The 14,830-nt window shown below is 42.3% G+C and overlaps 1 protein-coding gene across 4 annotated transcripts in view; it reads left to right on the top strand.

The window, feature by feature from the left end:
* The window catches only part of LOC111225198 (protein bicaudal D homolog 1-like), a 30,672-nt gene extending 17,353 nt beyond the window's left edge, over window positions 1-13,319 (top strand). Inside the window, exons 3-10 of one of the 4 annotated variants that reach the window (XM_022749928.1) lie at window positions 2,242-2,394; window positions 2,906-3,403; window positions 5,164-5,556; window positions 5,657-6,415; window positions 6,517-6,668; window positions 6,821-7,031; window positions 9,128-9,213; window positions 10,840-13,319. In XM_022749928.1, the coding sequence (XP_022605649.1) occupies window positions 2,242-2,394; window positions 2,906-3,403; window positions 5,164-5,556; window positions 5,657-6,415; window positions 6,517-6,668; window positions 6,821-7,031; window positions 9,128-9,213; window positions 10,840-10,960 (2,373 nt within the window). In that variant the 3' untranslated portion in view covers window positions 10,961-13,319. Of the gene's footprint in view, window positions 1-2,241; window positions 2,395-2,905; window positions 3,404-5,163; window positions 5,557-5,656; window positions 6,416-6,516; window positions 6,669-6,820; window positions 9,077-9,127; window positions 9,970-10,839 lie in introns of those variants that run through there. The other 3 variants (XM_022749927.1, XM_022749926.1, XM_022749925.1) reach the window with 3 other exon arrangements.
* The last annotated feature ends 1,511 nt before the right edge of the window (window positions 13,320-14,830 follow it).

Genomic DNA, 14,830 nt, shown 5'->3' with positions numbered 1-14,830 from the left:
CATTAACCTACATGACACCCATGTGTCTGATAAAGGCCAAAGGTCACAGCGACAGGCAGAGCAAGGTCAAACCTCACACAGAGAAAACAGTTTACATGTGCGTACGTGCAAGCATGTGTTTATGCATGCATGCACGACACGTCTGCAGCCACTGTGTCGGGCAGTGCAGAAGTTCGAGCCGGGGTCAGACACAGCGGCCACGACCCCATTGTGGGGGGCAAATCCGGTGCTAAGCTGGGGAATAAGTGAAATGCCCTGAGCTCGGCACATGTGTAGGGACAGAGTGAGCCAGGCTGCTCTCATCACACAACAACCAACACTCCACCCACGGGACACACACTCCCCATTCACTAAATTCATCAGGGAGTGTTGTGAGGTTCCCTTGTTGCTGTGTTATAGTCTGAAATCCCAAGATTTTGAAGCATATTGGACAAAATCAATATTTTCAATTTGGAAACTAATTCCCTGATAAGCCTGGTCGACATATTGATGGTGCACCTGTCACCTGTTTGCGTCGTGATCGTGGCTCTTTGAAGATGTGTTCATCAAATGCCTTCTGCCTGTCTTTGAAATCCTCATTAGCATGTGTGATGCCTGTTAATGAGGAGTCACCGCCTTTTTCATCATGAGAAGCAGGTGTTGGCAACCACACTGGGGGCATCATTCGTCACAAATCATGTCTAATCAAAAGATTTTTGCAAGTTCCAAACAACCCTTCAGAAACATTATTAGCATATGCAGATTCATCCAGAAAAAAATATCTGGGGAAAGTTTCACTCAAGCAGGAAAAGTTTGCTTCTGCTGTTTGTAGTCAGCAGGTGTACATCAGAACATCAGAAGTTACAATAACTGATGGACATATATATGTGTGATCACCTTACTGTATATTTGTCCAGGATCCTGTCAGGAATGAGGGGAATTCTGTCTTTATTCCGCATCACCATGGCCACGGCGCTGGTGTGATGATGAATGAATACAACATGGCTGGACTTCTGCCAGTGTATCATGAATCTCTCTGAGCTGTCACAGTCACAGTCAGTGCTGTGAACTCCAGGTCAGGGGGTGGGTTTGCCCAACTCTGGCCCGTGGCAGGCCCAGTGCCAGTGTTGTGTGCTGCACTGTCCCTGACCCCGGCCTCTGTAGCCCCTAATCAGCTACGCTTCTATGGAGCCTCACTGACTGATAATTGGCCTCTAATCCTGTGCACTTCACACACAACTCGGTGTTAATTCCCCACATTAGCGTGAATATGTAATTGGATGTAATTGGAACATGTTATTGTATGATTCAGTTTTTTCTTAAATTGTCATGTTTGGTTTCTGTCTCCTTATCCTGGATCAGAGTAAAAGTATTTTTCAGTGCAGCCGATGAAGCAGCCCTGCTGTACTTCTATGAACTTTGCAGTTTAGCCTCCATTAGCTTCATGAATACAGGAGCTGCTGTCAGCCACTGTACAAATCAAAAGATTCAGTGTATCATAACGGTCGTTAGTTTCAGTCCATTTGCCAGTTTTAAAATTGCCATCCACCCCTAAACACACACAGGAATATAGAGATCCTGGAGGCCGTATGTGTCTGTGCTCTATGAGCGTCTACCTCCTGAGTGTGTACCCACTCCTGACACTGGCTCTGGGTCAGCACTTCTGCCATATGTACAGGGAGCAGCAGGGAGCTCTGCAGTGAGGGAAGTACCCACATGCGCACAGACTTTCATTATTAGCTATTCTATACTTCATATAAGCCATCTATATAAGCCCAGTAGTTGCATTGTACTGTACACAACCCTATTATACCACCCCTATCAATAAGTGGACCTTACAAGCTAGTAAAAGTTGACTGTGTCTGGGCTTTTAAGCTAACAGAGGAGTTCCTTCAGGTAACATTAGTAATAATGTGAGCTCAGATGATTTTGCTGAGGTCTCAATATATTCCCAGGGCTGCCGCCTACTGTATGTAGATTTATGACTTTTGTGTCTGTGCATCTCTCCCAGCGACACTTTATCTGGTCCAGCATATACGCTTATGTTTCTGTCTGTGCAAAGCAGATGACTAAAAAGAATGATCTTTCTAGGTGTGAGGGTGCTGACTCATTGCATTTAAGATAATGAAAATGTTTCATAAACTTTCTTATCCTCATGCTCTTTTTCTCCTCCTTTTCTCCCTCTCCTCACTCCTTTGTCCTCATTGTACCCATCTTTCTGCCCCTGCTTTTCTCTCTCCATCCCTCTTTTCTGGGCTCCAGAGTAACGAGATGCTGGAGCTACAGAGGAGCAGGATGAGGGAGGAGATCAAGGAGTACAAGTTCAGGGAGACCAGGCTTCTTCAGGATTACACAGAGCTGGAGGAGGAGAACATCACGCTGCAGAAACTGGTCTCTACACTCAAGCAGAGCCAGGTCAGTATGAAGAACCCTCAGCATTTTAGTTAACAGTTCTGTGATGCACTGGATCAAACAGTGCTCTCATCTAGTTGGTCATCGTCCTTTATTTTCTGTAAGGGGTTACGTTATCCCCTATCCAATTACACAGACTCATACAGCGTCTGTACTGTTTACAGTAACAAAATGCCTGTTCTGTGCTGGAGTAGATTAAGGCCATATATCATCATAAAATCACTATTGTGATGTAATTCTGCTGGTCTTACTGGAAGGCTTATGTCACAGTAAGCTCCAGTTTTTTGAACTGAATGTAAAAAAGAAAATGCCTTTACCTGCTTTGTAACCAAATCCAGATTACTATTGATTTTTTTTTTGACCACATCATCAAGCACAAATTTTAGATTAAGTATTGCATAAAAGCTTCTATATGGAAGCCTAAAGGGGACTATATTAAAATGATAATAAATTAAGTAATTCAATTAATTGTTTTCTACTCCTTTCTTTTCCTGTCCTTTCTGTTTCCCCCCAGGTGGAGTATGAGGGACTAAAACATGAAATCAAGGTGCTAGAGGAGGAGACTGTTCTTCTCAACAGCCAGCTTGAAGACGCTTTACGTCTAAAGGAAATCTCTGAGGGTCAGTTAGAAGAAGCCCTGGATGCCCTCAAGAGTGAGCGAGAGCAGAAGAACAACCTAAGAAAGGAACTGGCCCACCATATCAGCCTGAGTGACAGCGTCTATGGAGCAGGGGCCCATCTGGCACTCACTGTCACTGGCGTTGAGGGCCTCAAGTTCCCAGAGGAGACAAACGGAACCAACGGCACCAATGGCAGCGCCATCCCTACTGCTAATGGCAATAATGAGGACAGCAACCGGCGCAACGGTCACCTCCACACAGGCACAGGGCTGGCTAAGATGAATGGGGAGTACCGCCCAGGCCGAAAAGGAGAAGCCCTGCACCCTGTGCCAGATCTGTTCAGTGAACTCAACCTGTCAGAGATGCAGAAGCTCAAACAGCAGCTGCTACAGGTGGGTCATAGTAAAGGGCCTTAAAGCAGGGCTATAAATGAAATTACCCATAAAAAAACCCAGTTTTATTCCCACATATTTTTTGTTCAGACCTTTTGTGTCATTTAATGTTCATTCTCATGGACAGTTGTGACGCCACTTGTCACTTTGGTTGTGGGTAGAGCTGCTATCTCCCATCGACACTCCCTCTATTAAATTTACTGCAGAGGGATGGAGCCAGACACACCTCACATAAGCAAATGTCTATTCTGATCCACTTTCCTACAGCACATTTGTAAGTGTTCATTGCTCCAACAATGAACGCAGTCCTGTTCACAGTGTGCCGATGGTAAAAGCAAGGAAATGACAAGTTGATGAACAAAAGAAACACAGGAAAAATACCACAGGTTACTTTACTGAATGCCATAATAATGACTTTTGCCAGTGACCCACCATTAAGATATAGCAGAAATATTTGTACATGTGCATTTGATGCAGCATTTATCTTATATCATGTATCATGTGTCAAGTGTCAAGTAAACTTTTTAAATTTGCAAAGGTGGGAGTAATGAAAACTACAGCCAAGCCATAGCAGAAGCACAACATGGAGTCCAGTAGAGTTGCTGCGTGTACATATGCGTGTGCCATAGGGAGCCCTGTCAAGGTGATTAGCGTCCAATAAGCAGGAGGAGCAGATCCAGCTGCAAGACGGAGACAGAAACTGACTACCTCTGCTTTCAGTTTAGAGACAGGGGAACAGAAATAGAGACCCTACCAGGGAGGGAAAATGTCATATAAGTTTTTTTCCACTGTACACTTACAATTATACCACAATTACTTCTAAGCTTGCACTGTGATAAGCTACTTCCATATAAACAAAGACTATAAATATAATGATTATATAATACAGTGTAAGAACTGTCTTTCTCTTACTCTCACTAATGCACTGAGTCACATGAGTGCATCAAACATTCATAAACAGGCATACCATACAGGGGGATATGCAAAGTATGTTAAACGATATAGAAATCAAAGGTAAATCAGATTCATGCTAAAATCTAATTAAGTCATTACTGTACTTTTGTCCCTAGCTGAGCCCCATTGGGAGATAGAAAATTAGATTTGTGGCTGCTATATTAGCAGTGTGCCCTTCTCTGTAAACACAATTACTCCCTAATCAATTTTCACTTTCCAGTTGATTATTATGGGAAGGATATAAATGGCAGCAGCATCGGGCTTGTGATTGCTAGCTGAATTTTCGCAAAATCAGTTTTTGTCTCTCTCACTATAGACACTGTTCAGGGATGTTGGATCAGTAAAGTGTCACCCTTTCAAAGCAGCTGGTGACGCACAGTCAAGAAGCAATTAAACAGCAACCATATGTCATTGCACGCCTTTGGGCAAGTCAGTACTGATATGATACATTGTCCATGATTCACCTGTGTTTGTTCACTTGCAGCCTAGTAATGATGGTTTCATGGTGTATTGTTTTTGTATTTATTATCCCCTTGATGTCACAAAGTTTAGGCAGGAGTCCTGCTATAGCTTTTATTGGCAGCCTGCTATTTTGATCTTCATTTTTTTATTGAGAAAAGTTTGCAAGTTCATTTATATTGAACACATAAATGTAGTTACACTGAATATTGTGATTGAACGACATAACATATGATGATATAATGTGTAAATAATAAAAAAAATAAAGGCTCTCGTTGTTGTTGATCATTGTTGTTGAACATCATGAAACACTAACTCATTATGGTGTGTGTCCTCCCATCCTACAGGTGGAGCGGGAGAAGGCAGCGCTGCTCATGAACCTGCAGGAGTCACAGACCCAACTGCAGCACACACAGGGCGCCCTGACCGAGCAGAATGAGCGGGTCCATCGCCTCACTGAACGTGTCAATGCCATGAAACGCCTCAATGGAGACAAAGAGCTTGATGACCCACAAGAGAGTGAGAAGCCTGACGGTGGCTCTGTATCACCGCCAGCCAATGGTCACCATGATCCCGATATCCACGGGTTTGAGATCCTGGAGTGTAAGTACAAGGTGGCGGTGACAGAGGTGATTGACCTGAAAGCAGAGCTGAAGGCCCTGAAGGAGAAGTATAACCAGGCTGTGGAGGGGCAGGGAGATAGCCACAGTGACGACAAAGTCCAGGCACTGAATGAACAGGTTTGTCAATGTCACGTGTAGCAATGTGTAGCAAATGTTTTTATTGTTCAGTTCTGCATCCTATAACATCCCAACTGTCCAAATGACTTCTTCCAAACAGGTAACTCATTTGGAACGCAGCTGTCGTGAGGGCCGGGAGAGGGTGGTAAGCCTGGAGGCAGAGCTCCGAGTGGCCTCAAGCACAGCCACAGAGAGCCAAGGCATGCTGAACACAGCACAAGACGAGCTGGTAACCTTCAGTGAAGAACTGGCACAGCTGTACCACCACGTCTGTCTGTGCAACAACGAGACACCCAACCGCGTCATGCTGGACTACTACCGGCAGAGCCGCGTCACACGCAGCGGCAGCCTGAAAGGCTCAGATGATCCTCGGGCTTTGCTCTCGCCTCGCTTGGCACGACGCCTCGCTGCAGCATCTGCAGCTTGCTCCTCTGAGTCCCCACGCAGTCCCATGGACTCCCCATCCAAAGATGCCCATCACAATGAGACAAATACCAACACAGCGGACTCTTCATCCTGCCATAGCAGCCCCACCCGCAACGCCACCGGCTCCCCAGTCATCAGCATCTCTCCTTGCCCGTCTCCACTGCCCTCAGAGGCAGGTGGGGACCTGCGGAAGGAGCCCATGAATATCTACAACTTGAATGCTATCATCAGAGACCAGATCAAACACCTCCAGAGGGCTGTTGACCGCTCACTGCAGCTGTCAAGGCAGAGGGCTGCAGCCAGGGAGCTGGCGCCGATGCTTGACAAGGACAAGGAGTCATGCATGGAGGAACTACTCAAGCTCAAGTCCCTGCTCAGCACCAAGAGAGAGCAGATAGCCACACTCAGGCTGGTGCTCAAGGCCAATAAACAGGTGAAGGTTTTTCTTTGCTCTTAATACATAGTGAAAAAATAGTCATAGCATGCGATTTCCATGGAAAGTGAAGAGTTAAATTCAAATGTCCTCCTTTGCAGACAGCAGAGGTTGCGCTGGCTAACTTGAAGAGCAAGTACGAGAATGAAAAGGCGATGGTGACAGAGACCATGATGAAACTGAGGAACGAGCTTAAAGCTCTGAAAGAAGATGCTGCCACCTTTTCGTCTCTTAGGGCCATGTTTGCCACAAGGTGAGAGGGGTTTTGAAAAAATGAAGCATTAAAAGATGCAGAAGTATAAATGTAAAGGAATGTTAGTGTGAAAAAAGGCATAGGGAACGTGTTAATGTGAATAATAAATTGTGTGATACCAGATATCTGTCCTTTTACCTCTCTCTACCTAGGTGTGATGAGTATGTCACCCAGCTGGATGAGATGCAGAGGCAGCTGGCGGCAGCAGAGGATGAGAAGAAGACATTGAACTCTCTCCTCCGTATGGCTATCCAGCAGAAACTGGCCTTGACCCAACGCCTAGAGGATCTGGAGTTTGACAATGAGCAGACCCACCGTGGCCGTGGCGCTAAAGTGCCCAAGATAAAAAGCAGCCCGCCCAAAGTAAGTCGCAGAGGCGCCTTCACGGCTCCACCCAGCCCTAACAGGCTCCACAGCCACTCCATCATCACCACCCCCACCCTGAACACCTCCCTGACCCTCGGTAGTGCTCCCTCTGTAGAGATAACCACCTGTCCGTCCATGTCTGCGTGGATTCCAGACACACTCTCTGAAACAATCCAGACCTCAGCTTCAACTTTGCCTGACTTGAGTTACTCCAGTTTGTCTCTGGACAGCCAGCCCATCATGATAGACACTGAGTGGCTAAGCTTAGAGTGCAAACGACTCATTTACGCGAGACAAAACATAGGTCAACTGTCCCCATCACACAAGCTCAGCATCAACAGCCCCGCCTCAATATCTCCTCACCTTCGTCGAAAGCGATGATTCATCATCATCTGTACACTAATATCCACTGTGTACCCAGTTCCCAGAAGCCTTGGAATTAGGTGGGATACAGAGAGGAGGAAAGACTGGTATAACATGTCTATGGTTTGAACATGCAGCAACACTCAGGAGGAAGGAGTCCATGACAGCAATGACCATCCTCACAAACATTTGCTGTTGTAAAGGTTGACTGACAGTTGGTCAGCATAGAATTTAATAATGAACACCATTATGAATTCGATATTTTTACCAGCTACCATAACGTATTACATCATGTATCACTCTCCTACAGTACTGGGAAGTGTTTCAAAGTGAAAACCAAGTAGTAAAAAATGGCTGCAGCATCTCTGTCCATATACAATGACTCAGAGCACCTCCTTGTGGCAGATTCAGTAAATTACATGTTAGAAAGTTTTTTTTATTAAAATGTTTAACCTATTACATTAAGCCTTTTCTCAATTATGTGTTGTAAAATGATATTTCCTGCAGTTTATCTTTGCATGCCTTATTTTGTCACATGTAAAGGTCTGTTAAAAAGCATCTGACAGGCTTAGAGTGTATTAAATGGTTAATGTGTTGTTTAGAGTAGTATAGAAACCAGTCAGACCTCCTCTCTGTGCCTCAGCCTCCTCTTTGATTGTTCATCTATTCTCATCTCCTCCTACCCCGCATTTGGTATAAAAAGAAAAGCAAATGGGACAGACTAAATCCCTATATACCTACGCTGATGACCAATTCCCTGACAAACTGCTCTTACATTGTCGCCAATTCTTACCACCGGATGGCAGTGTCTGAACACATTTTCATTCTCTTTCCTGCCAAATGCTGTTGGACTTTCTTCCTCCCTTATCCCACCTCAGATAATCATATCATTAGTAAAACAAATTAAACATTTAACAGACATCATACATGTGTTCTCTAAGTAGGTAAAGTATTGAAAACAACTCTTAAGTGGAACTGACAAGCTTGACTTGTGTGAAGTTTGAACATATAATTGAAATGAGTAGCAGGTGTTATGGAGTTGAGCGGGATTGGATTGTTCAACGATAATCCCAAGTATTTGTCCTCCCCCTTTTGTGCTTTACAAATTAATACAATAATGGATTTACATGTGTGTCTGTGTGTGTGTATGTGTGTGTAAATGTGTCCATGTTTCTGACTCTTAGGGTGCTATGTGTTGTCCACCCCCAGTGCTGATTGTGTAGCTGTGCAGAGACTGATCCTGTCAGCGTGGTCAGATGAGACTGGTTTACATTATTACTACATTATTAATTCCATTCACACAAGTGACATGTTGTAGAAGCAGTCAGGTTATACTCAGTCTGGCTTCAAGTATTTCCCTCATATTTCCATCATATGATCTTTTTCCTGTATTGCTCTTCTTGTTCTTTCTTTTCTGATATGGCTCTAAAATGTAAAACTCTATGTTTCTTGTTCTAGAGAAACTTAACCAAGCAAAAACACAAAAGTAAGATTATCTCAGATATTATGAAAAATTATAAACACCCCTATGACTTAGCTGTGCCATGAGAGCAAGTGTATACGGATGAGGATCATATTGTTACTTCTACATTATGTAAACCAGCTATATTGGCCAACCAGTCAGTCTCTTTGTCTCTGACAAAGCCTTCCCCTGTTTTGTCCTCCCTGTTACTCTGTTCTATTGTCTAACCCTGAGTGTCACCAGTCTGTATATCTGTCTAATTTATCAGTTTCTTGTAGATTGTCAGCAGCCTGCTGCCTCAGTACCGTCACTCTCCCCACAACTAAGGCGAGGGAGAGCCTCCCTAGCCCGCAGGTAACAAGCTGTAGAACCTGCTAGTAGTAGGATCACCAACTTCTATCTATCTATCTATCTATCCATCCATCCATCCATCTAGTTGTACAACTAAGTAGTTGTAGCCTATCGCTCATCACTCTTTAATGTAGACTTTTTCACATCTTTTTAAAGTAGCACATCTGCATTTGTAAAAGCTAAGTTATGGCTGAAACCCTTCTATTGCATAAATAATAAACACTTCTCAATGGGCGAGGGATTGGTAGAATTTTTCTTCACTTTGCATGTATAGTTTTGCATGGCAGTTTTATATATGTGCTATTAATCTACTTAATGTCAACACTCATATTCATACTTTCAAGTCAAAATCGTGATATTAAAGTAAACACTTAAGTTAAGATTTAGTGTCAAAGGTCAATGTGAATTTAGGATGAGTGCTATAGTTTTCCCTTTATAGACTTTTTAGTAGACTCAGTAGCAGGGGTGGAAAGTAACTAAGTACATTTACTACTGTACTGTACTTAAGTACAATTTTAAAGCAATCTTTTGGTTACTAGTTATGTTGCAGATTCTATTCATACAGCATATAATCAACAAATAATCATATATTATTACAGATTAAGCTACCCAGCAGTATTTAAAGAAATTAAAATTCGTGACATCATTACCAGCTGCAGCATTAAAGTGACGTACACATTAATACACCAATAATTATAATCCAGTAATATAATATTATTCTAAATGGGGCCACTCTGTATAATGAATACTTTTGGTACTTGAAGGATATTTTGATGCAAATACTAACATATTTTTACTGAAGTAAAATTTTGAATGCAGGATTCTTACTTGTAATGGAATAAATTTACACTGTGGTATTGCTGTTACGTAAATAAATATCTGAGTATGACTTCCCTCAATGCTCATCAGACATTGAATTTCCATAGCAGGAAAGCACACATGCAAGTTAGCCAGTAGCTGTAATTAGCATCATTAGTTACACCTGTGTTTGACAAGCTGTCCACCGTGAGGGAGCTACATTAGCTTAAGCATCGCATTCATTCACTAACATTCGGCTAGTGGGCTAATGTTTGGCTAATGTTTTGAGTTTACCAACAGGCATGTCATAAGTTAGAGACATTCACACAAGGCAACTAGGACACTGCTGACAGATCTGAGGCCGTTTGGTTCAAGTTTTGTGCTGGTTAGCCTTTCTCTCTAACCCTGTTTTGTTCTGTAGATGTACTCACCAAATACTTTGTCCTGAAGTATGAGCAGCCCTTCCCTTGTATCTGGGGTGGTTTGAAAGGTATACTTTGACTTTTTGGAAGCTATGTTTGGATAGCCCTTGAGCTGAGCTAAGCTAACTGGCTGCTGGTGGCAGCATATTTACTATATACAGGCATGAGTGGTATCAATCTTCTCATCTAAATCTTAGCATTAAAGCAAATAGTTTTTTCCCAAAATTTCAAACTTTTCCTTTAAGCAAACCACACCAGTCTTTTGGCCTTTGTTATATGTTGCTTTTTTTATTTATTTGGTGTAACCTTGTTCTTCCAACCATTGTTTCCCCTCTCCTACAGCCCTGAAAATACATTTTTTCACTCAGTCTTATTTATTCTTCTCTCCTTTGTCTCTGTATTTTCACAGTCCTAAATTTGTGGCAGACCTCCAGGATCACCACGCAGTCCTGTCCCGCAGCAGTAGCCTTCTCTCCCCCTGCGACCCTTGTAACTGTCTGGTCCAACAAGCCCATCCCCCCGGCACCTAACCTGGCTGCTCCAGCCCAGGCCCTGGCCTGGGTCTGGTAGGAGTCATGCAGAGACAGAGACACTCTGGAAGGGGGTCCCCCCCCCAACCTCACAGTCCAACCTGGTGCCTAGTGGACTCTGTGACCCCCAACCCCCCAACCCCTACATGGCCCGGCCCCTGGCAGGCCTCTTGGTTACCTCGGTCGCAGAAGAAGAGCAGGGCGCTCTCATCTTCTCTGGAAGTGACATCCTGTCCAAGAAAAGACTGGACCGAGGCTCAAATGCCAGAGTGACAAATCAGGGGAATCTCTTCCCTTATTCCCACCAGTATTTATTTATAATTTATTGATTATTTATTTACATATTGATTTGTGACAAGTTTCTGAGATATTTATTACTGGAATGTGTTATTTCTGTGTTTGTTGGTCATTTTTCAGGATGGAAATCAAGATGTGTTTTACTGCGTGTGGTGAAGACTTCAGTGATCACAGACACCTTGGCACATTTATGGCCAATTCTGTTCACTTCAAAAAAGGAAAACCAATGCAACCAAAAACAAAACAGAATTTCCTCATTGCAAATCTTCTTACTGGTCTAGTGAGCAGGTTTAAAACTTGCCTAACCTTACTATACATTTAAGATGTTAGATTTTGTCAGTATAATAATCAAAAACTATACAGTATATGCCATTTTTACATAGGGGTGTGAGAGTACATTGGGTTTGAAATTGCAAACAGACTAGTGAAGGTAAGCATTTCATTACAAGGAAATTGTTTCTTGTGGTGGTGATGGGTGGATTTCAACTACCTTTCTAATGCCACTAGTCTTTCTTGGAATGCCTGTGTTTTTTTATACAAGTTTTGTTTTGCAAATCATGTGCATAAAGACTATTTTATACCTCCTTTTATTTTTATTTATTTTTACAGCAGACTCTGGTGACGTGGTTCTGTCTGTTACGTAGCTCAGATCTCTGTAGAGACTGAGGTAGATGAGAGGAAGTTTGAGATCAGGACTAGGGCTGTTGGCCTGAGTTTTTGCCTTTTGAATTGCACAGGTGTAGGTGACCATGGAGTGATCTGACCTCTTTCTTTTTAACATTAGCTACGAACTGAGGATTCCCTCAAAGGTGTGCTTCCTTGTTGAGTTACCGTCACCTTCATCACCACAAAGTATTCTCCATGAGCTTCTTTCTCTGTATTTGTCAGAAAACATATTACCTTTAGTTTCCCATACCATGACAATGATAGAAATGTCAACGAAATTGACACTTCAAGCTACCCTAGTCTGTCATTGTAGCATCTCCTTGTTGAGCTGTCTCCACATGCTTCGTCCAAACAGTATGCAGTACTGTCCAAGCACAATTATGCAGTATGCATTATAGCAATACAGTAGCACCGGTCGTAGACTGATCTGGATGAGATTTACATTTAATCTTTCAGCCAGTTCTGTCACAATGAACTAACCAGCAGGCTGACTAGAAGAATAAGACAGCAAGAGTGTCCCCAGCTTTCTTAAAACAGTGGAGACATGGTTACAGCACTACTGTCAGTTTCCCTTGACACAGTCAAAATGTTGTTTCTTTGTGAAACACTGTTTTGATCACAGAGGAGTTGGGCTAAGTCTGACTGAGATGGATGTATTTTGTGACGTTTGTTGCATAATTGAAGTCCCCTCTCTGTATTGTTACGCCCTCATAATTTCTTTAATGTTGATGTTGTCCTCACAACACATAACTTCTGCCACATGGATATGAAACGGATAGACTAAAACATACATAGCCAGTATCGTGTTGTAATGACAGATAAAAAAGCATTTCCTGTTACAATTGTGGAGAATGAGTGGACTCTTTCTGTTCTGTGTGTGTACATTTGTTGGATTTGTCTTTGTCAACGGTGTAGATTGTTTGACTTTTGACTACAGAGTGATGAAAATATTTGTGGTCCAAAAGTAGCCTCTGAACCCCATGCAGGCTCATTGGTGAGCTAACTCTCTTGGTTTGTTTGCACAATATAGCAGTGGATGGAGAGAGACTAATCCAGATAAAGAAAATAAAAAACTAAAAAACGTGGTTTAAAAAGAATGATAGCTGTATGCTGTACTACAGAGGGTTTTACAGTTTCTCCTCCATTTAAACTATTTAATTGGTTTCACAAGTAAATTAAAGATCTGTCCTTGGATTTGTATGTGACTTTGTGTGTGTCTGAATCTCTATCCCACAATTTTTTACACAAATTATCCATGTATGCATACACGCACACACACACACAGACCATATGTTCATCTGTTGATGGATAATGATCTGGTCTGGCTGGACATTTGTATTAAATTAATCTCAGTCTGAGCTATCAATCACATTCCTATGACATTTTGTTAGCTGCATGCCCCTCACTATTGGAGTGTCTATCTAAATCTCAAATTATAATATTTCTTTTCTTATTATTGTAAAATTGTGATTTACATGCACCTTTTTTGCTTTTCAAAGTAAGAGCACGCAGCTTTTAACGTTTACAAAAAATTCCAAAGTTTGTAGTTGTAAACCTGTAAAATAAATCTGCATGAAAAATTCAAGATTGTGAGTGTGAAAAAATTGTGCTTTCGGTAAAGAGATGACCAGTGGTGAGGTTACACAAAGAAAAAGAAATGGCTTTAAAGGCGCTAAAACTCAGCACTCTGACAAATTTCAAATTTTTACCCATGTAATGTCAGTGGCACACACTGGGGAAACTTTTGAGTGCAGAGTTTTACAGTTTTCTGTTCTGTATTAGTACACAGATGTTGACAAAACCATGTCTTCTTTTTTTATGTCTGTGCAGCCTCAACACTGATTCTTTGTTCATAGTTTTGATTCACATAGTCTTTTTAATGAATACAAATCTCTTTGACACAAGCACATTTTTTTCCACATGTAGAAACTTTAATTTCTAACAGACTGATTTTACAGGTTTACAAAGGTTGATTTACAACTAGAAATATTGGATTTGTGAACATCACTTTACAAGTTCAAAATCATTATAACCCTAATTTGAGTCCATATACGTATGGGGGTGTAGTCATATGCATGACTTACCAATTCTTGCTGGATGTTAGGGACCTCAGTGTGGTTCTAGCCTGAGGTGGATTCTGGTGTGCCTATGAAAACACATAATGGTAAATGTATTAAATAAAAAAGCAGTAGATGCAGCTCCGGCTCCGATCGGCATTGATATTAACACAACACCCAGGTAATTTTCACCCCTTTCCTGCTAAAACGTCTTGCAGCGCGCAGCACTGTAAACACACCTGTCCAGTCCAGACTTGATGTAAAACACCACAGTTACCCCAAAATTAGTTTTTAAAAACACATATTAACCGATCGCAGGTTTTGACACTTCTATAGGAGCACAAACCCGGAGATAAGATGTCACTGATCCGTTTTACCAGTATGCATGGCGGCTAGGAGCTTACTCCCCCTCCCTGACAGCTGACATCACAATCCTCTACACTGAAATTTCAAAAACACAGAGAGAGAGAGAGAGAGAGAAGCCATAACTGACTGCTAAGTTAAAGTAACTAGCAGATGAATAGCATGTGTATGTGTAACCAATCAGATCAAACATCCCACAGTTTCCACTGAAGTGCTGCTGTGATGCACAGAAAGCTTGCTGGCTAGCCAACATTACGAAGAAGGAAATATAACTGCTCACGTCTCAAACCCATGGCAACCTGTTAACTAACATGTGTACAGATAGTTTAACAGAAAACAGAAAGACTGAGAGTGTGATTTAAATAAAGCTATTGTAAGATGATGCAGGCTGCTGTTAACACTGCTTACATGAGAGAAGAAAACAATAAACCAAAATGGCGTCCCGCACAGAACCTCAAAACTACCATGTCCCACAGCGGTCAAACAA

This window comes from Seriola dumerili, unplaced genomic scaffold (assembly GCF_002260705.1).
Source record: "Seriola dumerili isolate Sdu_G_001 unplaced genomic scaffold, Sdu_1.0 BDQW01000147.1, whole genome shotgun sequence".
Taxonomy (NCBI): Eukaryota; Metazoa; Chordata; class Actinopteri; order Carangiformes; family Carangidae; genus Seriola; species Seriola dumerili.
Note: the sequence above shows the minus strand (reverse complement) of the source record. Positions and strands in the feature narration are given on the sequence as shown.